Source organism: Uranotaenia lowii, chromosome 1, assembly GCF_029784155.1.
Source record: "Uranotaenia lowii strain MFRU-FL chromosome 1, ASM2978415v1, whole genome shotgun sequence".
Taxonomy (NCBI): Eukaryota; Metazoa; Arthropoda; class Insecta; order Diptera; family Culicidae; genus Uranotaenia; species Uranotaenia lowii.
In genome coordinates, this window is record NC_073691.1 from 206,477,321 (window position 1) to 206,502,570 (window position 25,250).

General features: G+C 32.0%; 1 protein-coding gene across 4 annotated transcripts in view; it reads left to right on the forward strand.

The window, feature by feature from the left end:
• LOC129745216 (protein Skeletor, isoforms B/C) overlaps positions 1-25,250 on the forward strand; it is a 44,498-nt gene that overhangs the window by 15,859 nt on the left and 3,389 nt on the right. For all 4 annotated transcript variants that reach the window (XM_055738166.1, XM_055738156.1, XM_055738168.1 and 1 more), the window contains exons 3-6: positions 10,832-10,987; positions 11,050-11,397; positions 11,466-11,725; positions 13,639-13,738. In XM_055738166.1, the coding sequence (XP_055594141.1) occupies positions 10,832-10,987; positions 11,050-11,397; positions 11,466-11,725; positions 13,639-13,738 (864 nt within the window). The remainder of the gene's footprint in view (positions 1-10,831; positions 10,988-11,049; positions 11,398-11,465; positions 11,726-13,638; positions 13,739-25,250) is intronic.

The window sequence follows — 25,250 nt, forward strand, 5'->3', positions numbered from 1 at the left end:
AAGGTTGGACACGATCATCTCGTGGGGCAGAGCCATACAACTTTATGACCTGTGTTATTTGCTGCCAATTTGAATGGATGGATGAATGGATGTGCCAGTCGAATAATCTAGCGGCATCGGATGAAGGAAAGTGAATGTCTTAAAGCTGATCTTACCCTACCCACTGCTGGAAGGCAGCCACAAGCAGCCATGCAGGTGAGCTAATGACATTCTCACTCGTTCGCTAGTTTGTGGTAGCTTATAGTTAATCCATTCGCGCCAATCTGGCTTTCCTAGCCCCTTTCCATCACGTACCTCTCCTAACATGGATCACACAGTCGAACATCTGCAAATCATTGCTAAGGCGCTTTAAGATGGAAAAAATTACCATATCACGGTTCCTTTCATCTTGGCCAATCCACCCACCATGGAAATCCACTGTAAATCCCAGGCGAGTTCAAATTGACAACTCCACGAGATGGAGCGAAGAAAAAGTCAAGGTCCACCACAAAGTAAAACTTGAAAATAAAACTGCAAACAAAAAACGAACAGAAGAGAGCAGAAAGAAAAAAATCGCGCCATGTTGTCTGCCGAAAAAATATATCTTGACATAAGATTTGGCTGGTACAAAACCACCAAAAGACGCTCCGGTGGAAGTTTTAATAAAACGAAACCTGATAAACCGGTTCGATTGATTTGATTCAGAATTAGTATTTTCTCATTCGTACAAATTGCAGGATGTTTGTCACGCTATTATGGCAAATGAGAGGTGGTTCCCGCCCATAAGCATTGCAGTTCAAAATTGTGATACAAACACTTTTCAATCGGTATATCGCTGCTTGTAAATATAACTTTTTTTTTGGTTTGCTTTAGCTAGAATTCAGTATTTCTTAGCTGATAAAACTAGTGATTAGATATAGTTTAATGATTTTATGCACAAGCAGTGATCATCTGTACACCCAAAAAAGAGGCTCCAAAATTTCAATGTCGCTCGGCGCTAGCTCTATGCCAAAAATGCGCTGAAAAGTGCACTATGCCTAATATGATGTGTTTGGAAAAGCATAACTGGCATAAAAAATCGAGCTCCCAAGCAAAATGATGCTTGACCAGTACATTCAGGGGAAAAGAAAAACAGTTTTATGGTATTTAATCCCATAGGATAATTTATCCCAAAATTAAAAAAAAAATTAGTGAGAATAGAACACAATGCAACTGTCTTATTTCGACATGCCAGTCCGATAACTTAACAAGTGTACTAACCGAGTGGGAATAGGATGTGGAAAAAAACGTTGTAAATGGTCTAAAATCTTGAAAAATTGAATAAACTTTTCAGAAAAATGTGAAAAAAAAATAAAACAAGAAAAAATATAAAAATTGAGAAAAAAAATCAAATTGAACAAAATAGGAAAAACCCAGTTACAACTCAAAAAATTAACGGTGTAAAAAAAAAACTTAATAAAATACATAAAAAAGACTAGATAAAACTAGTACAATTAAGATGCGTTTGAACTAAAATGTATTCAATAAGATTCATAAAGATAAATGAAACCAAAATAAGATAAGGCAATTTCAAATAATTTGAAAAAAAGGTAAAAGAATGACAAAACAAGACATACCTAAATAAAATAAGGTAAATAGAATAAGATCAACCATAAATAAAAAACAAAAAAAAAGACAAAACCAGAAAACCAGATTTACTTAGGCAAACGAGTTGAAAGAGGTTTAACAAGACAAAGTAAATAAAATATTATTTAGAAAGACTAACCAAAAAAAAAAACAAGATACAATGTACTAAAACAAAGTAAAACAAGACAAAACCAAATAAAACAAAATAAAACAAAGTGAATCAAAAATAAAAAAGGATAAAATAAAAAATAAAAAAAAAAACAATGGAAAACTAGGAAATGCATGAGAGAACATCATGAAACAAAATAAAACAGGATTTTACAAAATTAAACAATAAAAAACACGATGTTAATTAAAACCAGAAACAAGATTAAGCAAGACAAACCAAAAAAAAAACCATAATAAAACAATAGCAAATTAGACGAAACTAGTTCAAAAAAAATTATGAAAAAACAAAAGAAGATAAAATAATACCTAGCAAGGTAAAACAAGATTATCAAGACTTATGAAGCAAAACAAAAATTAAATTATAAAATAGGTAAAAAAATAAGATAAAAGTAGGTTAAAATTGATAAAAAAAATCAAATCAATTCAGATCCATTCAAAATGGAGGCTTCCGTTTACTTCTAAATGCTTATTTTTCAATAAAGTCTTTTAATTGTTTATTTTCAATGCCTTTTAATGTTGAATTAAATCTTGTTTTAACTTCTTAATGTTTGTTTAGTTTATTTTTTTGTTTTAAGTTTGTTTAAATTTTTTATTTTGTTTTCTTTTGGGTTGTTTTGTCTTCATGTTTTAATGTCATGTCTTATTTCAGCATAATTCAACTTATCTCATCTAGTTTTTTTTTGTTTTATAATTATTTTTCTTCGTTTAAGCTTTTTTATCATGTTTTGTCCTATTTTTATGTTGCTCAATCTTTTTGATTATTGGATGATTTGATTAGTCTTTTCATCGTGTTTAATATGGTCTTATCTTATTATGTCCACAATTTTCCTTGTTTGCTCTTGTTCTGTCCAGTTTTTTATTCAATCATCGAGTTTTGTCAAGTTTTATCTTGTTGTTCGTTTTATATTGTAGATGCTTCGTCTCGATTTTCTTCAAGTTTTATCTTTCTGTATCTTGTTATGTCGAGCTGTATTTTGGATTTTTTGTTATCTTTTTCATTTTGTTGCATTTAGTATTATTTATTTTAGCTATATAGAGTCATTGTGATTGTTTCATGCGATTTTCAGTCATTTACAGCATTTAAAATTTTAGCAAAGCCGCCATATTGGATTTAAAGATGGCGTTAGATAGAGAAATTTTACCTCTACTCGTTTAGCCCTTTCGACCAATACCTATATTTTAGGGGTTTCATGCGATTTTCCGTGATATAAAGCATTTTTTAAAGTTAATCGGAAGCCATCATCTTGTATTTCAAGATGGCGTCAGATAGCGCAACTCGTCTTCTACTCGTTGGTCCCTTTCAACTAATAGGGGAGAAGCGGGCTATATGCGCCTATTAAGCAGAATACTGATTTAATCAAATATAACATCGAATACGTGTACAAAAACTATATCCACATGAGCAGACATCTGTTTTCTATACATTGGAATTATTTTTATGTTGAAATCTCCTTCAGTTTTTGAGAAATCGAATTTATTAAAGATGTTGTCAAAATTGCCGAACCTCAAACCGTGCGGGCTAAATGCGCCTATTTATGTTTGAGGCAAAATTTCTGTTTTTTTTGGCCAAATTTCCGTAAAATTTCAATGGAAATGCTAGAAACTGAAAAGTTTTGTACGACAAAGCTGAAGTTTTCTAAAATTCTATTTCCTTTAATAATTTTATAGAATAATACAAAAGTTAGGGTTGCTATATTATGGAGGCAATTCATCCATAAGAAAAAAATATCAAATCTGTTTAGAGATCTTCAATTCTCTCTAAAGGCGTTAATTAGAGCTTAAATTCGAAGTTTGAATGATAAATATCATATATTTATTCTATTTAATCTGTTATTTTAGGATAGCGGCATTTCACAAACATGATGGGGGCATACAAAAACACTCTCTTATTCCTCTTTCCAATCATTATGAAACCATCAAAAAAGCTTAAATTTGTTTTACTTTTAAGGTTCATTTGAATAATAAACAAAAATCACCCAACTTTTTGTTTTGAGCTTCTTTTCGTATAATCTTTAAAAGTCAAAATATTACATCAAAAAGTATCAAAACCTTGTATGAACTTTTAAATTTTTTTGAGTTGGTTTATTCATTAAATTCTTTTTTTTTTTTTTTAAATATGTCTTTATTTGTATCAAATCATCATTACACTTATATTACATTATTGCATTAAACTAGGTGTTCAGCTCAATAATGAACTGTTCATAGCCCTATAAGTAACAAGATTATAAAAATTTATTTATAAGATTTAAATTTGCTGAGCGCAATCAAGTTTTTAATGTAGGAGAACATCCTGTAATAGCAAAAATATTTTATACTTAAAACTAAACACTATCTTAAAATTAAACTAAACATAAAGAGAACGAATCTCTGCGATGGAAGACTGCATCGATTTGCCTCTGAAGTTGGAGATGATTTTGTTGGCCATCTCTTCGATCGATTCAATGCCCGCAATCCGATGAAGATCTTCGGTGCTGTGCCAAGGTGGAAGCCGCAAAATCATTTTCAGAACCTTGTTCTGAATCCTCTGGATGGCTTTCTTCCTCGTCGCGCAGCAGCTAGACCAAATCGGAACTGCATACATGATCGCTGGTCGGAAAACTTGTTTGTAGATGAGCATTTTATTTCGCAGACACAACCGGGATTTCCTGTTGATGAGAGAATAAAGAGATTTAGTGTATTTATTACATTTAGATTGAATATCTTCAATGTGATTTTTAAAAGTAAGATTCCGATCAAGTGTAAGTCCCAAGTACTTCACGTGATCAGACCATTCTAATGAAACCCCATTAAAAGTTATGGAATGATTTTCATTAGGTTTTAAAAAATTTGCTCTTGGCTTATGGGGAAATAAAATAAGTTGAGTTTTGGAAGCGTTAGGAGAAATTTTCCACATTTTCAAGTAATTCAAAAAGGAATTTAAATTTTGTTGCAATCTACTGCGTACCACCCGTAAATTTCGACCTTTGGCTGAAAGCAAAGTGTCATCAGCAAATAATCTTCTACCTTTTCCTTCTGGTACATCAGGAAGATCTGAAGTAAAAATATTGTATAAAATTGGCCCAAGTATACTGCCCTGAGGGACACCAGCTCTAATGGGTGTCCTTTCAGAGCATGAATTTTGATAGCTTACTTGTAAGGTTCGGCTAGTCAAATAATTTTGAATAATTTTGGTGAGATATACAGGAAAATCAAATCGAGCTAATTTAGCTACTAAACCTTTGTGCCAAACACTGTCAAAAGCTTTTTCAATATCAAGAAGAGCAACACCAGTTGAATAACCTTCAGATTTGCTAGCGTTAATCATATTAGTTACACTCAAAAGTTGATGTGTAGTAGAATGTCCATGACGAAAACCAAATTGTTCATCAGGGAAAATAGAATTCTGATTAATGTGAATCATCATTCTATTCAAAATAACTCTCTCAAATAGTTTACTTAAAGAAGAAAGCAAACTAATTGGTCGATAACTTGAAGGCTCTGAAGCACTTTTTCCAGGTTTCAAAATTGGAGTTATTTTGGCATTTTTCCATTTATTGGGAAAATAAGCCAAATGAAAACATTTGTTGAAGATTTTAACTAAAAAATTTAAAGTGCTTTCAGGCAACTTTTTAATAAGAATATAGAAAATCCCATCTTCCCCTGGAGCTTTCATATTTTTAAATTTTTTGAAAATCAATTTAAGTTCATCAATATTTGTCTCACAAGAACTTTCAAACACATTTTGCTTGGAAAGAATATCATCAAATTCTAGGGAAATTTGAGCATCAATTGGACTTACAACGTTTAAATTAAAATCATGAGCAGACTCAAATTGTTGGGCTAATTTTTGAGCCTTTTCTGAATTAGTTAAAAGAAGTTTATCCCCATCTTTCAAAGTAGGAATTGGCTTCTGGGGCTTTTTCAAAATTTTAGTTAATTTCCAAAATGGCTTTGAGTAGGGTTTTATATCCTCTACTGCTTTAGCAAAATTTTCATTACGAATGAAATTTAAACGACGTTTGATCTCTTTTTGAAGGTCGCAATAAATTAATTTCAAATAAGGATCCCTAGTACGTTGATATTGGCGTCGACGAATGTTTTTCAGTCGTATCAAAAACTGAAGATCATCATCAATTAAAGGTTGATTAAATTTATGTTTAACTTTAGGTATTGAAGCGGCTCTAGCATTGACTATTGAAGTTGTCAAATTTTCTACAGCCAAATCAATATCTTCTATTGAATTCAATGGAACGTTTACATCTAAATTACGTTCAATAAAATTCATATATCGCTCCCAGTTAGCCTTTTGAAAATTAAAAGTTGATTTTAAAGGGTTTTCAATGGGACTTTGAGATATAGAAAATGTTACTGGAAGGTGGTCTGAATCGAGGTCCGCATGAGTAACTAATTGACTACAATGCTCGCCTAAATCCGTTAGAACCAAATCAATTGTGGAGGGATTTCTAATTGAAGAAAAACAAGTATGCCCATTAGGATATTCAACAGTATAATAACCTGCAGAGCAGTCATTAAACAAAATATTCCCATTTGAATTTGATGAAATATTATTCCAAGATCGGTGTTTTGCATTAAAGTCACCAATAATAAAAAATTTAGATTTATTTCTGGTGAGTTTTTGTAAATCTCCCTTCAAAAAATTTTTCTGTTCACCGCTACATTGGAAAGGCAAATATGCGGCAACAATTATAATTTTCCCCATAGAAGTTTCTAATTCAATTCCAATTGTTTCTAAGACTTTTGTATTGAAAGAAGGAAGAAGTCTAAATTTGAGACGACTATTGATGACAATAGCTACACCCCCACCTTGTCGATCAAGTCGATCATTTCGTAAAATTTTAAAGAAAGCATTGCTTTTCAAGTTATTGTCTGGCTTTAAAAAAGTTTCAGTGATGGCAGCAATATGTATGTTTTGAGTTTTCAAAAATAAAAAGAATTCATCTTGGTTAGCCAGCAAAGATCTAGCGTTCCAATTCATAATGTTTAAACATCTATTTGGATCCATGAGGGAATCGTAAAGTCATAATAATTTTGTTAGCATAATTAAAAGAAGTTTGGAAAGCTTCAAACATTGAATTTGCTTTCAACATAAGTTGCATCATTTCCATTAAATTTTGATGCAAAAATTTTAATTTTTCCTCAGTAATCTCACCCAAATCAACAAAATTGTTAGGATCAGAAAATGAAGGAGAAGAACAAGTATTTGAATTTCGGGGATTTTCCCAAGCCTTCGCATGAACGTTGAGACTTGGTTTTTTCCCATTTTTATTAGTTAAACCTGAAGAGGGAATCCCATTTTCAACCACCTCTGAGAACGATAAACAACGAGTCTGTGGCGCAGAATCAGCCCAGGTAACATTAAAATCACTTCGGGTATTACCCAGCCGTGATTCCAATGTCGACCGAGGCTGACCGCGAACAGGCAGGTTGTTTGCCGGCCCGACGTGTGAAGACGAAAAAGAGGAAGGAGGAGAAGAAACTTTTCTGGAAACTTTGGGATTTTTCCTAGAAGCAATAATTTTTGCCCTGATGGGACAATCTAGCGAATTCGAGGAGTGATTACCTGCGCAATTCGCACACTTAAAAAATTCTGTTTTTGGCTTATCACCACCAAAAAGGCATTTAGATTTTTCATGATCGAATGAGCCGCAAAACATGCATCTGGCATTCATTCTACAATTTTTAGTGCCATGACAAAAAGCTTGACAACGACGACATTGCGTAATGTTTTGTAAAAAATTGGTAGAAGATTTACGAAAAGGTTCGAATTTGACTCGACAATGAAACATAAGACGAGCCTTTTCAAGAATTTGCAGATTATTAACCTGATCCTTTTTAAAATGGATCAAATAAAGTTCAGGAGCAAAACCAACACTACTGGTATTATTCGTGTTGGTTCTTTTCCTCATTTGAATTACTTGAATTGGAGAAAAACCTAACAAAGAATTTAATTCATTTGTGATCTCATCCGGTGTCTGATCGCCGGTGAGACCACGAAGTACAACTTTAAAAGGACGATCACCTCTAGTGTCGTACGTAAAAAATTGGTGTTTTTTATTATTCAAATAATTTAAAACCTTTTGAAAATCATTAAAAGATTCCGCCAATATACGAGCAGTTCCCCTTCGACCGATCTGAAAAGAAATCTTCACATCCTTGACGGAAGTGACGATTTCTTTTCGAAAGGCATTGAAGTCAGGAATCGTGACCGTTATTGGTGGAATCTTTTCGTTTTTAAGAGTATAAGAAGAAGAAGGTTTCTTAGTACTCTTATCAGAATTAAATATGAATATTTCCTCATCACCAATGTTATGAAGGACATCGAATGAATTGGAAATTTCAACTTTTTTGGCAGATGGCCCTGGATTAGGTTCAGCAATCCGTTTTCTTCCGGCCCTTGAGCCGGCCGAAGACTTCCCCATGCTGGAAAGAAAAGAGAAAATATGAATAAAAGAAAATGAAAATAATTTTAGCACTGAAAAGTGCTGATTGAAATACAGGTAAGGAAAAAATAAATAATGTAAAATGTTCCTGCAGGTACACAGCAACGATACGATGCTCCGGCGTACGTGTTGACGGCTCAACGGTACAGATGGAAGTGACGATTCATTAAATTCTTTCTTGCCTTATGTTCAAAGCGTATCACCCTCAAAATGCATTAATAAGATATGTTGTCTTGTCAGCCATTTCGTCAAACGGCCGTAGGCCCATTTAGGAAACCTTTCCCCTACTCGTTTTTCATTATAAAATCATGGCGAATAAGAAATTCAAACTAAAGGCCCCAAATTTCTAGCAATTGTATCCCAAAACTTTCTTACAGGAAAGAAATCATGACGAATATATGGACGTCTCTCAACACGTAGTCTTTTCGAATCAAATTTACAAGTTTTCATGATTTTTTTTTAAACGAATCTAACGAAATTGGCATCTATTCATGCTTGCAAAAACTGTTCAAATTGCTTTACAATTTCAACAGTTTTTGCAAAAATAAGTCCGATTAACTTTATCTTGAAGCTATAATGTAGTACTTTTGAACCACTGTGAAATTTTCTAGAATTATATATTAGAGTTGTAGAAAAAATTCTATAGTGTGGATTTGTTTTACAAAACTTAAAATCATCAGATTGAAGGAAAATATTTAGTTATTTTCTGAATGCAGTTATTTTTTTTTACAAATCCAGAGACATGTTTTAGAAAACGTTGTTTTTTTTAATACAAAATAATGAATAACTTGAGTAATGCCCAAAGATTCGTCAAAATATAGAAAATTGTGTATAAGACAGGGCTGCACTTTAATCGTAAGATAAATGTAAGATATTATTTTGTATCAGGATAAAGACCTTTTATTTCAACAGGAGCTTGTTTTCGACATAATTTTTACATAAGACATATATTCCAGTATCCAGCCACGGTACTTGTACCAAGTAAGATGAAACAGGAACTAGAGCAATTTGTGAAGTGTACCTTTTGGATTTTGTAAAATTTTTGGGTTTTTCCAATCAAAATTAAAAACCAAACAAACACATTGTGTTTCTGGGTCGAAAAACTTACTTGTATTTCAGTTTAATCGGACTTGATCTAGAAGTGGTTCAAATCGCCCAATGTGTTGATTCTTTACCCGTAAAACTTACCAAAAGAAACCAGGAAAATCTAAATATTAATGTTGATGAAAATGACTTATAAACAGCATTCTTCAAGATCTGAATATTAATTTGAAAACTATAAACTCTTCGTATGTTTTTAAAGCGTCGTCTTAGGTAATCCATTTTTTTTCTACTAGGGTTGTTCTTAAACATATTTTCAGAAGAAAAAATCCGTTATCCATTAAAATTTGAAACAAGTCATTTTGAGATTTTGTCAGTCGTACGCTGAATCCCAAAAATTTTAGAGTATTATTCAAATATTAAATGATATCCTTCTGGAGCTTTTTGATGGTAAAAAAACCAAACTTATAGCGCTTTCAAAAGGTTTTAAATCAAGTCCGATTGAGCTGAAATTTTTCTATAGGTCAGTTTTTTGGGAAAATCAACAAAATATATATGGTCGGCTTTCGAAATTCGACGATGAAGCTCTTCTCATATATCCATTAATACCTCAATGTTTATACACTTTTTCTTAAATATTTCCTCTTAATTATTGTTTGCTAAAATGCAGTTTTCCAAAGAAAAGCTTGCTTGCTTCTGGGAAATTTGAGCAAACTTACAAAAACCGATCTGATCGAAACAGACGACTGATGTGGTTTTCTTAGAAATTTTAACATTAAATAAGGACAGTGGGAAGATTCTGAAATTTGCATGATGCATAGAGCATGTTTCGACGGATACCGAGTATTTCGGATTTTCAATAAGAATTCACTTCTTGATCAAACTTCCGTTTAATTTAAAATATGAAACGAGATACAGAATGCAATGATAAACTTTATTGCAACCGACGGGAATGAAACAGAATGTATAGCATAGAGTACTACACGCGATGGATACTAGCTTGCAAGTAATCAATTGGGTTTTTTTATCCTCCGCTTTGTGCGGTGGTTTGTCCATCCAACGAAGTGACCAAACGTACCTATCTTGACTTGACAAAGGGGATGCGCACAATAGATGCTTTGCTTAGAAAATTTGGTGTGGCGCGAATACACCCAAAACTCTGATTATTGATTTTTTGTGCGAACAGAGCACTATATAGGATGTAAAATTTCTAGTTGTTGAACAAGTAAAAACAACCTGCTTAACATCAACGTCATCTTAATTTCCCATTGTTTGACAATTAAATAACAATCAAAAAGTTTGGTCTCAAGCTTAACAAGTTAAAACTGGCTAATTACATGAAATATTATTTTTGGGTATTATATTGGAACAATCTAGAGCTTCAATTTTTTGTGGATATTGTGGTCCAAGTTTTTTTTTCAATGTGCGTTGGACAAAGAAAAATGCTAGTGGACTGATCTTCAATATGAGATGATAAAATCATTGCAAATGCAAATTCTGGGACCTAGCTATTGATCCACATTTCTATAAGTCCTATAAATTGGTAATAATTTTGTATTTTTTTTTCACTATTTCAGGCAGCCTCATTTCCACAGCAGACGCTCTCCAGGGCTACTACGGCACCAAAATCGGTGACCTGACGCAGCTGCACCACGGCGTTTCCGGCGTCGTTTATGCCGTCGACGCCCGAACTCTGTTCCTGAAGAACTTCAACTACGACGGTGAAGGTCCAGGTAGGGGTCCTAATCTAAATTTGGGAAGAGGGTTTCTCTTAACTAACATCTCACTCGAACAGCTGCCTACTTCTACGTCGGTAACACCCGGGCTCCCAGCAACAAGGGCGCGTACCGGCTGCGGGACGAACGAGGCCGTTCCGGGGTGCTGCGGAGGTATCGCAACGAAGATTTGACCCTGTCGCTGCCGGAGGGCAAAACCCTGCGGGATCTCAAGTGGTTCTCGATTTGGTGCGACGATTTCAGTGTCAACTTTGGAGATGTAGTCATACGGAATGATTTGGATTTTCCCCGGCCTACTAAGATCGGGCAGCTGGGTGGAATTCATGACGTTTCCTCCGATAACATTGTGATCGTCGACGCTCAGACGCTGTTGATTCCGAACTTCAACTACGACGGGGAGGCTCCAGGTAATTTGGGGCAAAGGGGTTTAATTGGTGGAAAGATTTTAGACAGGTAGAACTTACTTTCGTTACAGATGCCAAGTTCTGGGTCGGTCGAGGTGCCAAGCCCAGTCCGCAGGGCATCCGGATTCCGGACGAGAATGGCAAGGAAACTCCGCTGCGTAGGTATGACAAGAAGACCATCGTTCTGACGTTGCCCGGGGATCTGACCGTGTTCGATATCGGCCACTTTGGCGTCTGGTGTGAGGCCTTCACCGTTGATTTCGGCCATGTGCGAATCCCGGACCGGATTAATGTTCCTCCGTCGTTGAAAATGCTGGGCATCAGCCCCCAGGTAACTGATGGTAGCAATAGTAAAAGGCGAACTTCCGGCAACAAGAACAAAAACCGGGAACAGGGCGTTCTGGACTATGTCAATTCACTTCTGTTTTGAGTGGTGTGCTCTTCTTTGGAAGGAGGAGAGAGTTCGATTTTAGGCTTAGCAAGACGCACGGAACGTTAAGCATGAGATTCACTAATTACGCGTTAGGTTTCCTAAGATTTTCACCCTAGATTGTACGTACACGATAGGTTTATAAAGTCTCAAAATTTTACAACCACTCACTGTTGAAGTATGAAGCAACTGATAAACCAGAATCCCAGTGTTTTTTTTGGATTCTCAAATTCACATGTCGTGGAAATGTAAATAAAGTATTAACATTTTCTGGAATCATAATCTTTGATCGACTTGTGACAATCTTCAGTTAGTAATAAAAACAAATAGACCTGTCTTAATAAACAAAACGGAAAAACTTTCTTCTCATTCCGATAGCTATCCAACATCTATCCTAACCAAAATCAAACATGTATATCAATGCAATCATTCGACTAATAATGCGCAATCAGCACTTCAGCACCGTAATACCTAAATCGTCTCCGATGCATTTGTGATAAAAATATATAAATATAAACTTACTAAATTCCATCTTTCAAAAATATAATTCAAACAACAATAAATCTCTAATATGCTTAAAAAAATCGACGTTCTCGTCACTTGTTATGGCACTTCGGGAACAGGAAGCTTACGAATGTCAACAACACCTCAAGCACCATATCCGTCACTAACACTTTCTTTCGCGTCTAAAACCACAAACGTCACCGCATATAACATGTTTTGGTCCAAGTGCTTCCGAATGAATGGCGTTTCATACCAAATCGAAGTGTCAAAAAGCACCACAGGTGGATCATTTCCAGCTTAATGGTTTGAAATCGATGCTTCTCATTCACATGAACAATGGCACTCTATTATTATGTTGATAATTGGCACCTGAGCTGTTGTAAGCTGTCCTAACACCAAACAATGATACAGGTGGCACGCTCTAGTGAACAAACGACGAACCTGATTTAGTACGGCTGCCGTCACTACTGTACTCGTAAACCCATTTATAATTGTGACAAGTGGCGTTAGTTATGCTGCGCTAATGGTTGAGAAAATATTTGACTGCAGACTGCTTTTCGTCTCCATTATGTTTGGTTGTTCAAAAATTGTGATGAAGTGACATATTTGCTACCGGACTGTATGTATGTTGCTTTGGATGTAAAAAAAAGCCCGATTAACACAATCACACCGCAACTGGTACGCGGAATAAAAACCTACGGTAGGAGCTTTGCCGAAGCACCAGTGTCTGGTCATCTACTACTAAGTATTACTGCTAGTATTTTTTTTTGCTCTAGTACTTCTCACCAACAACCATATAACGCCTAGAATCTGCCATCTGTCTGATCAACAAATTGGCGCTCTGCTCTCGGGACGACTTTGTCTCTATCTGTCTATCTATCTCTGGGAAAAGGTGTCAAAATCACAATGGATGTAGTAGGCGCTTGTAAGTATTCTTTGCCAAACCTACGCGTAGTCATCGGGTTTTCTCACAAAAAGGTGACGGGTTTTTTTTTCCATTGACCAATCGAATGTACACTGTAAAGCCTACTATGACTTTTGAACATATTCACCTTCCCTCTCTTCAGACAATCTTGTACAGTTCTCTTATGTCTTCTGTCACATATTACACTGATCAACAGCAATAGCTTTTAATGGCTACACTTGTCAAACAATCCTTCTCTAGGCGTCCCAACAACAGTGATCATGCAATTTCCTAGCTCATTTGTAACTGATCGCGCTGTTTATACAATCGCTTGATTTTTTCTATTATTTTCCCCCCTCTCTCCATCATCATAATTCATCAAAAAACCTTCTTAAAACTCGAAAAGTCCAAGCTGAACTGTGAAGTTCTCCTAGATGACCTAGCCTTCGAAGTCCGTTGGGCCGTCGCCGGAGAGAGCATCGTGATCCAACTGGTTGCCAGACTTGGTGAGTATCGTCCTTTATTTACTCAAATTAATCTCTATTTTGACAATTTTGACAATTTTGACAATTTTGACAATTTTGACAATTTTGACAATTGTGACAATTGTGACAATTTCAACAGTTTTGACAATTTTGACAATTTTGACAATTTTGACAATTTTGACAATTTTGACGGCTTTGACAACTTTGCCAATTTTGACAATTTTCACAATTTTGACAATTTTCACAATTTTGGCAATTTTCACAATTTTGACAATTTTGACAATTTCGACAATTTTGACAATTTTGACAATTTTGACAATTTTGACAATTTTGACAATTTTGACAATTTTGACAATTTTGACAATTTTGACAATTTTGACAATTTTGACAATTTTGACAATTTTGACAATTTTGACAATTTTGACAATTTTGACAATTTTGACAATTTTGACAATTTTGACAATTTTGACAATTTTGACAATTTTGACAATTTTGACAATTTTGACAATTTTGACAATTTTGACAATTTTGACAATTTTGACAATTTTGACAATTTTGACAATTTTGACAATTTTGACAATTTTGACAATTTTGACAATTTTGACAATTTTGACAATTTTGACAATTTTGACAATTTTGACAATTTTGACAACTTTGACAATTTTGACAATTTTGACAATTTTGACAATTTTGACAATTTTGACAATTTTGACAATTTTGACAATTTTGACAATTTTGACAATTTTGACAATTTTGACAATTTTGACAATTTTGACAATTTTGACAATTTTGACAATTTTGACAATTTTGACAACTTTGACAATTTTGACAATTTTGACAATTTTGACAATTTTGACAATTTTGACAATTTTGACAATTTTGACAATTTTGACAATTTTGACAATTTTGACAATTTTGACAATTTTGACAATTTTGACAATTTTGACAATTTTGACAATTTTGACAATTTTGACAATTTTGACAATTTTGACAATTTTGGCAATTTTGACAATTTTGACAATTTTGACAATTTTGACAATTTTGACAATTTTGACAATTTTGACAATTTTGACAATTTTGACAATTTTGACAATTTTGACAATTTTGACTATTTTGAGGATTTTGACAATTTTGACAATTTTGACAATTTTGACAATTTTGACAATTTTGACAATTTTGACAATTTTGACAATTTTGACAATTTTGACAATTTTGACAATTTTGATAATATTGACAATTTTGACGTTTTTGGCTATTTTGACAATTTTGACAATTTTGACAATTTTGACAATTTTGACACTTTTGAGAATTTTGACAATTTTTACATTTTTGACAATTTTGACAATTTTGACAATTTTGACAATTTTGACAATTTTGACAATTTCGACAATTTTGACAATTTTGACAATTTTGACAATTTTGACAATTTTGACAATTTTGACAATTTTGACAATTTTGACATTTTTGACATTTTTGACAATTTTGACAATTTTGACAATTTTGACAATTTTGACAATTTTGACAATTTTGACAATTTTGACAATTTTGACAATTTTGACAATTTTGACAATTTTGACAATTTTGACAATTTTGACAATTTTGACAATTTTGACAATTTTGACAATTTTGACAATTTTGACAATTTTGACAATTTTGACAATTTTGACAATTTTGACAATTTTGACAATTTTGACAATTTTGAAAATATTAACAGCTTTGACAATTTTGACAATTCTGACAATTTTGACAAATTTGACAATTTTGACAATTTTGATAATATTGACAATTTTGACGTTTTTGGCTATTTTGACAATTTTGACAATTTTGAGAATTTTGAGAATTTTGACAATTTCGACAATTTTGACAATTTTGACAATTTTGACAATTTTGACAATTTTGACAATTTTGACAATTTTGACAATTTTGACAATTTTGACAATTTTGACAATTTTGACAATTTTGACAATTTTGACAATTTTGACAATTTTGACAATTTTGACAATTTTGACAATTTTGACAATTTTGACAATTTTGACAATTTTGACAATTTTGAAAATTTTGACAATTTTGACAATTTTGACAATTTTGACAATTTTGACAATTTTGACAATTTTGACAATTTTGACAATTTCGACAATTTTGACAATTTTGACAATTTTGACAATTTTGACAATTTTGACAATTTTGACAATTTTGACAATTTTGACAATTTTGACAATTTTGACAATTTTGACAATTTTGACAATTTTGACAATTTTGACAATTTTGACAATTTTGACAATTTTGACAATTTTGACAATTTTGACAATTTTGACAATTTTGACAATTTTGACAATTTTGACAATTTTGACAATTTTGACAATTTTGACAATTTTGACAATTTTGACAATTTTGACAATTTTGACAATTTTGACAATTTTGACAATTTTGACAATTTTGACAATTTTGACAATTTTGACAATTTTGACAATTTTGATAATTTGACAATTTTGACAACTTTGACAATTTTGATAATTTTGACAATTTTGACAATTTTGACAATTTTGACAATTTTGACAATTTTGACAATTTTGACAATTTTGACAATTTTGACAATTTTGACAATTTTGACAATTTTGACAATTTTGATAATTTTGACAATTTTGACAATTTTGACAATTTTGACAATTTTGACAATTTTGACAATTTTGACAATTTTGACAATTTTGACAATTTTGACAATTTTGACAATTTTGACAATTTTGACAATTTTGACAATTTTGACAATTTTGACAATTTTGACAATTTTGACAATTTTGACAATTTTGACAATTTTGACAATTTTGACAATTTTGACAATTTTGACAATTTTGACAATTTTGACAATTTTGACAATTTTGACAATTTTGACAATTTTGACAATTTTGACAATTTTGACAATTTTGACAATTTTGACAATTTTGACAATTTTGACAATTTTGACAATTTTGACAATTTTGACAGTTTTGACAATTTTGACAATTTTGACAATTTTGACAATATTAACAATTTTGACAATTTGGCAATTTTGTCAATTTTGTCAATATTGTCAATTTTGTCAATTTTGTCAATTTTGTCAATTTTGTCAATTTTGTCAATTTTGTCAATTTTGTCAATTTTGTCAATTTTGTCAATTTTGTCAATTTTGTCAATATTGTCAATTTTGTCAATTTGGTCAATTTTGTCAATTTTGTCAATTTTGTCAATTTTGTCAATTTCGTCAATTTGTCAATTTGTCAATTTTGTCAATTTTGTCAAATTTGACAAAATTGACAAAATTGACAAAATTGACAAAATTGACAAAATTGACAAATTGACGAAATTGACAAAATTGACAAAATTGACAAAATTGACAAAATTGACAAAATTGACAAAATTGACAATATTGACAAAATTGACAAAATTGACAAAATTGACAATTTTGTCAATGTTTTTCCGGGAATTTAGTATTTCGGACTAGATTCAGAATTCGCTTTTAATCCACTCAATACGGTATATTAAAACAATCAAAATTAATCCAAGAGTTAAGTAAAACTGTTTATTAACCGACGGGAATGAAAAGAACTATACAGCACAACTGCGCGTAATGACTGTTACTGACCAATTGGTTGCCTTTTTTTATTATCCGCTTTGTGCGGATGTTCGGTCATCCAGTGAAGTAACTACACTTGTTGGTTTACTTAGGATGCGCGGTAGACACACAAATTTGGTGTGGCGCGAGTACACCCAAAACTGCGGTATCTATTATTTTGTGCGAACATACCGGCCGCCTTGAAATACTAAGGAATTTCAATAAGTATCTACTATTATTGAGATCCACACGCTGTCACGCTGGACTCTCCGAAGGGTGATAACTGCGCTGACTGATAAAGATTGTACACAGGACAGGAAGTTCCGGCTCGACGTACCGCAACCTGTTAGAATGAAACGGGTAAATGTCTGAACTGGACGTTGAACTATAGCGGGTACTTAACGAATAGCTGCTGTGGGGTGACAGGTCCGACCCGTCCGATCGCAACCGCGTCACCCCCGATTGCTTTAGAGCTGGATCCCGGCGCAGACAAATGGCGTCTGGTTGCACGATTGCAACAGATGGAGGATTAAAAGATTTTGATGATGATGATACTACGCTGTTGTCGTTGCTGCTTCGTATGGCGGGTTCATGGTTGACACAGGATGGGGAGTTCCAGCACGACGATCCGCAACCTGTTAAGGAGAAACGGGTGAGTGTCCGTAATGGACTGTGGTATTGGATGGTTACTTAACGAAGGTTAGCGGTGGGGTGACAGGTTCGACCCGTCCGATCGCGACCGCGTCACCCCTGAAGACTTTGGTGCTGGAACTCTGCTCAAACTAGCGTTGTCTGTTTGCCCCGTTGCGAATGGTAAACGACGAACCTCTCTGATTGAAGTTGTTACCAATGCGGCATGCTGGATGTGATCGAAGACTGCGATGAACATCAATGAGTGGTAAACCACGAACACGAACTGTTTCGTTTGCACGTGTTGTGGCAGGTGAACATGGTGTATTTTCAACTGAAGGGAAATTTTCCGGTTCTGGAACTTCGCCTGCTACGATCCATCCGAAAACGGAGTTCTGTATGCGGGGACCATCCTTAGAGACTTCTCGACGATTTTCACAAAGGAGATCGAAAAAGAATTCGGCACCAATGACGATGTCTATCGGTCCGGGCTCGCAGAAGTTGGGATCCGCGAGTATCCCATTATTCGGCAAACTAAACGGCTGATAGCGAATACGACAGTCTGGCACCGTTGCTGTCAGCTCGGGAAGCACAAAAAACGGCATCGTAGTGTTAAAAGATGATATTCCCGAGCAACGTGGGAAAACTGACGCTGTCACCCGATTCCGTGAAACTGAAGCTGAGCCGCCAATACCGTGGACGGTGAGATAATCGGTTGAATTTCTGAGCTTTAGACGTTGGCTGAATTTTGTTGTCATAAAGCAGAACTGTGAATCTAGCAAGGCTCTGGCTAAATGGAATTTTCCTGCGTAATCCTGCACGCGTACAACGGCTGTCGACAGCAAAACTTGTGGGCGTGTTGGGTTGTGTGTTCGTTTGCGTACAATTTTGTGTTTAAGTTTCCTGGAGAAGTCTGTAGTGAAGTTTGGCATTCGTGAAGCAGAAAACGATGAAGAGGTTGGAGGGTTAGGATGTCGACTTGAAGATGGTATCGGTTGGGATGGTGGGGGCGATTGTGGATGGAATTGTGGAGCTTCGGGTGTTGGTGACATGGGATTATTTTGCATTTGCGAGACGGAGGAGGTTGGGTCTGGATGCAGCAGGGAATGATGACGCGATCTGCAGTGATGACACGATCCTCTGCTACAGACACGAGCCATGTGACCGGGTGATAAGCAATTCAGGCACAGTCGAGCCCTCATCACTAAGTAACTACGTTCTTCGACTGTCAGCTTTAGGAACTTTGTACACCGGAAAACAGAATGGAAACCATCTCCACAAAATGGACAGTTATTTGAGAATTGCGTACTAGGATGTTTTTCCGGGAATTTAGTATTTCGGACTAGATTCAGAATTCGCTTTTAATCCACTCAATACGGTATATTAAAACAATCAAAATTAATCCAAGAGTTAAGTAAAACTGTTTATTAACCGACGGGAATGAAAAGAACTGTACAGCACAACTGCGCGTAATGACTGTTACTGACCAATTGGTTGCCTTTTTTTATTATCCGCTTTGTGCGGATGTTCGGTCATCCAGTGAAGTAACTACACTTGTTGGTTTACTTAGGATGCGCGGTAGACACACAAATTTGGTGTGGCGCGAGTACACCCAAAACTGCGGTATCTATTATTTTGTGCGAACAGTCAATTTTGTCAATTTTGTCAATTTTGTCAATTTTGTCAATTTTGTCAATTTTGTCAATTTTGTCAATTTTGTCAAAATTGACAATATTGACAAAATTGACAAAATTGACAAAATTGACAAAATTGACAAAATTGACAAAATTGTCAATTTTGTCAATTTTGTCAATTTTGTCAATTTTGTCAATTTTGTCAATTTTGTCAACTTTGTCAATTTTGTCAATTTTGTCAATTTTTTCAATTTTGTCAATTTTGTCAATTTTGTCAATATTGTCAATTTTGTCAATTTTGTCAATTTTGTCAATTTTGTCAATTTTGTCAATTTTGTCAATTTCGTCAATTTGTCAATTTTGTCAATTTTGTCAATTTCGTCAATTTTGTCAATTTTGTCAATTTTGTCAATTTTGTCAATTTTGTCAATTTTGTCAATTTTGTCAATTTTGTCAATTTTGTCAATTTTGTCAATTTTGTCAATTTTGTCAATTTTGTCAATTTTGTCAATTTTGTCAATTTTGTCAATTTTGTCAATTTTGTCAATTTTGTCAATTTTGTCAATTTTTTTCAATTTTGTCAATTTTGTCAATTTCGTCAATTTTGTCAATTTTGTCAATTTTGTCAATTTTGTCAATTTTGTCAATTTTGTCAATTTTGTCAATTTTGTCAATTTTGTCAATTTTGTCAATTTTGTCAATTTTGTCAATTTTGTCATTTTTTTCAATTTTGTCAATTTTGTCAATTTCGTCAATTTTGTCAATTTTGTCAATTTTGTCAATTTTGTCAATTTTGTCAATTTTGTCAATTTTGTCAATTTTGTCAATTTTGTCAATTTTGTCAATTTTGTCAATTTTGTCAATTTTGTCAATTTTGTCAATTTTGTCAATTTTGTCAATTTTGTCAATTTTGTCAATTTTGTCAATTTTGTCAATTTTGTCAATTTTGTCAATTTTGTCAATTTTGCAATTTTGTCAATTTTGTCAATTTTGTCAATTTTATCAATTTTGTCAATTTTGTCAATTTTGTCAATTTTGTCAATTTTGTCAATTTTGTCAATTTTGTCAATTTTGTCAATTTTGTCAATTTTGTCAATTTTGTCAAAATTGTCAATTTTGTCAATTTTGTCAATATTGTCAATTTTGTCAATTTTGTCAATTTTGTCAATTTTGTCAATTTTGTCAATTTTGTCAATTTTGACAATTTTGACAATTTTGACAATTTTGTCAATTTTGACAATTTTGACAATTTTGACAATTTTGACAATTTTGACAATTTTGACAATTTTGACAATTTTGACAATTTTGACAATTTTGACAATTTTGACAATTTTGACAATTTTGACAATTTTGACAATTTTGACAATTTTGACAATTTTGACAATTTTGACAATTTTGACAATTTTGACAATTTTGACAATTTTGACAATTTTGACAATTTTGACAATTTTGACAATTTTGACAATTTTGACAATTTTGACAATTTTGACAATTTTGACAATTTTGACAATTTTGACAATTTCGAGAATTTTGACAATTTTGACAATTTTGACAATTTTGACAATTTTGACAATTTTGACAATTTTGACAATTTTGACAATTTTGACAATTTTAACAATTTTAACAATTTTAACAATTTTAACAATTTTAACAATTTTGTCAATTTTGTCAATTTTGTCAATTTTGTCAATTTTGTCAATTTTGTCAATTTTGTCAATTTTGTCAATTTTGTCAATTTTGTCAATTTTGTCAATTTTGTCAATTTTGACAATTTTTTTCAATTTTGTCAATTTTGTCAATTTCGTCAATTTTGTCAATTTTGTCAATTTTGTCAATTTTGTCAATTTTGTCAATTTTGTCAATTTTGTCAATTTTGTCAATTTTGTCAATTTTGTCAATTTTTTTCAATTTTGTCAATTTTGTCAATTTCGTCAATTTTGTCAATTTTGTCAATTTTGTCAATTTTGTCAATTTTGTCAATTTTGTCAATTTTGTCAATTTTGTCAATTTTGTCAATTTTGTCAATTTCGTCAATTTTGTCAATTTTGTCAATTTTGTCAGTTTTGCCAATTTTGTCAATTTTGTCAATTTTGTCAATTTTGTCAATTTTGTCAATTTTGTCAATTTTGTCAATTTTGTCAATTTTGTCAATTTTGTCAATTTTGTCAATTTTGTCAATTTTGTCAATTTTGTCAATTTTGTCAATTTTGTCAATTTTGTCAATTTTGTCAATTTTGTCAATTTTGTCAATTTTGTCAATTTTGTCAATTTTGTCAATTTTGTCAATTTTGTCAATTTTGTCAATTTTGTCAATTTTGTCAATTTTGTCAATTTTGTCAATTTTGTCAATTTTGTCACTTTTGTCAATTTTGTCAATATTGTCAATTTTGTCAATTTTGTCAATTTTGTCAATTTTGTCAATTTTGTCAATTTTGTCAATTTTGTCAATTTTGTCAATTTTGTCAATTTTGTCAATTTTGTCAATTTTGTCAATTTTGTCACTTTTGTCAATTTTGTCAATTTTGTCAATTTTGTCAATTTTGTCAATTTTGTCAATTTTGTCAATTTTGTCAATTTTGTCAATTTTGTCAATTTTGTAATTTTTGTCAATTTTGTCAATTTTGTCAATTTTGACAATTTTGACAATTTTGACAATTTTGACAATTTTGACAATTTTGACAATTTTGTCAATTCTGTCAATTTTGACAATTTTGACAATTTTGACAATTTTGACAATTTTGACAATTTTGACAATTTTGACAATTTTGACAATTTTGACAATTTTGACAATTTTGACAATTTTGACAATTTTGACAATTTGACAATTTTGACAATTTTGACAATTTTGACAATTTCGACAATTTTGACAATTTTGACAATTTGACAATTTTGACAATTTTGACAATTTTGACAATTTTGACAATTTTGACAATTTTGACAATTTTGACAATTTTGACAATTTTGACAATTTTGACAATTTTGACAATTTTGACAATTTTGACAATTTTGACATTTTGACAATTTTGACAATTTTGACAATTTTGAAAATTTTGACAACTTTGACAATTTTGACAATTTTGACAATTTTGACAATTTTGACAATTTTGACAATTTTAACAATTTTGACAATTTTGACAATTTTGACAATTTTGACAATTTTGACAATTTTGACAATTTTGACAATTTTGACAATTTTGACAATTTTGACAATTTTGACAATTTTGACAATTTTGACAATTTTGACAATTTTGACAATTTTGACAATTTTGACAATTTTGACAATTTTGACAATTTTGACAATTTTGACAATTTTGACAATTTTGACAATTTTGACAATTTTGACAATTTTGACAATTTTGACAATTTTGACAATTTTGACAATTTTGACAATTTTGACAATTTTGACAATTTTGACAATTTTGACAATTTTGACAATTTTGACAATTTTGACAATTTTGACAATTTTGACAATTTTGGCAATTTTGACAATTTTGACAATTTTGACAATTTTGACAATTTTGACAATTTTGACAATTTTGACAATTTTGACAATTTGACAATTTTGACAATTTTGACAATTTTGACAATTTTTATAATTATGATAATTTTGACAATTTTGACAATTTTGACAATTTTGACAATTTTGACAATTTTGACAATTTTGACAATTTTGACAATTTTGACAATTTTGACAATTTTGACAATTTTGACAATTTTGACAATTTTGACAATTTTGACAATTTTGACAATTTTGACAATTTTGACAATTTTGACAATTTTGACAATTTTGACAATTTTGACAGTTTTGACAATTTTGACAATTTTGACAATTTTGACAATTTTGACAATTTTGACATTTTTGACAATTTTGACAATTTTGACAATTTTGACAATTTTGACAATTTTGACAATTTTGACAATTTTGACATTTTCGAAAATTTTGACAACTTTGATAATTTTGACAATTTTGATAATTTTGACAATTTTGACAATTTTGACAATTTTGACAATTTTGACAATTTTGACAATTTTGACAATTTTGACAATTTTGACAATTTTGACAATTTTGACAATTTTGACAATTTTGACAATTTTGACAATTTTGACAATTTTGACAATTTTGACAATTTTGACAATTTTGACAATTTTGACAATTTTGACAATTTTGACAATTTTGACAATTTTGACAATTTTGACAATTTTGACAATTTTGGCAATTTTGACAATTTTGACAATTTTGACAATTTTGACAATTTTGACAATTTGACAATTTTGACAATTTTGACAATTTTGATAATTATGATAATTTTGACAATTTTGACAATTTTGACAATTTTGACAATTTTGACAATTTTGACAATTTTGACAATTTTGACAATTTTGACAATTTTGACAATTTTGACAATTTTGACAATTTTGACAATTTTGACAATTTTGACAATTTTGACAATTTTGACAATTTTGACAATTTTGACAATTTTGACAATTTTGACAATTTTGACAATTTTGACAATTTTGACAATTTTGACAATTTTGACAATTTTGACAATTTTGACAATTTTGACAATTTTGACAATTTTGACAATTTTGACAATTTTGACAATTTTGACAATTTTGACAATTTTGACAATTTTGACAATTTTGACAATTTTGACAATTTTGACAATTTTGACAATTTTGACAATTTTGACAATTTTGACAATTTTGACAATTTTGACAATTTTGACAATTTCGAGAATTTTGACAATTTTGACAATTTTGACAATTTTGACAATTTTGACAATTTTGACAATTTTGACAATTTTGACAATTTTGACAATTTTGACAATTTTGACAATTTTGACAATTTTGACAATTTTGACAATTTTGACAATTTTGACAATTTTGACAATTTTGACAATTTTGACAATTTTGACAATTTTGACAATTTTGACAATTTTGACAATTTTGACAATTTTGACAATTTTGACAATTTTGACAATTTTGACAACTTTGACAATTTGAAAATTTGACAATTTTGACAATTTTGACAATTTGAAAATTTGAAAATTTTTAAATATATTCAATTTCTTTTATCAATTGCTATTATTTTTAATTGAAAGAAGTTTAATTCAACGAACTCGGGACAAGAATCTGGTTTCAGAGAAATGTTTCTTGCGCATGATGAAATATGCTTTGTCCATCACGAAAAGTAACCGACTGCACGTTGCACTCCATTTTTTGCACCCCAAGTCAGTTGATTGAATTCACTTGGAAAAGGTCACTGGGTTAGCAGTATCGCGCATGCAAACCACTTAGCCACCGTAATAAGTTGGCTCAGTGTGTATTCGTGAAAGTGATGTTTCGTTACGCAACCCAGAGATCATGTGCTCCAAAATAATGAAAGCAAAAAAAAAAAAAATGGTAAAACGATGTCATTCTGCCGCTTTGGTACTGAAATTCGTCCATCGTTCGCACTCTTTGCGACTCTTTCGATTCAATCTGGTTGACTGGGGTAATGAGGTTGTTTCTGGTGCTGCGCGTAACACCACAACCTGTGAATGCAATGATTATTCGGGAAGCGAGGTAGCAAAAAAGATGTTTATAATGTGCGCGCCTATGACGACATTGTGATTAAAGTCCGTTGACTCCGAGCGTGATTATCTAATGAGAAATTACTCAACACTTAACTCTAAGCGCA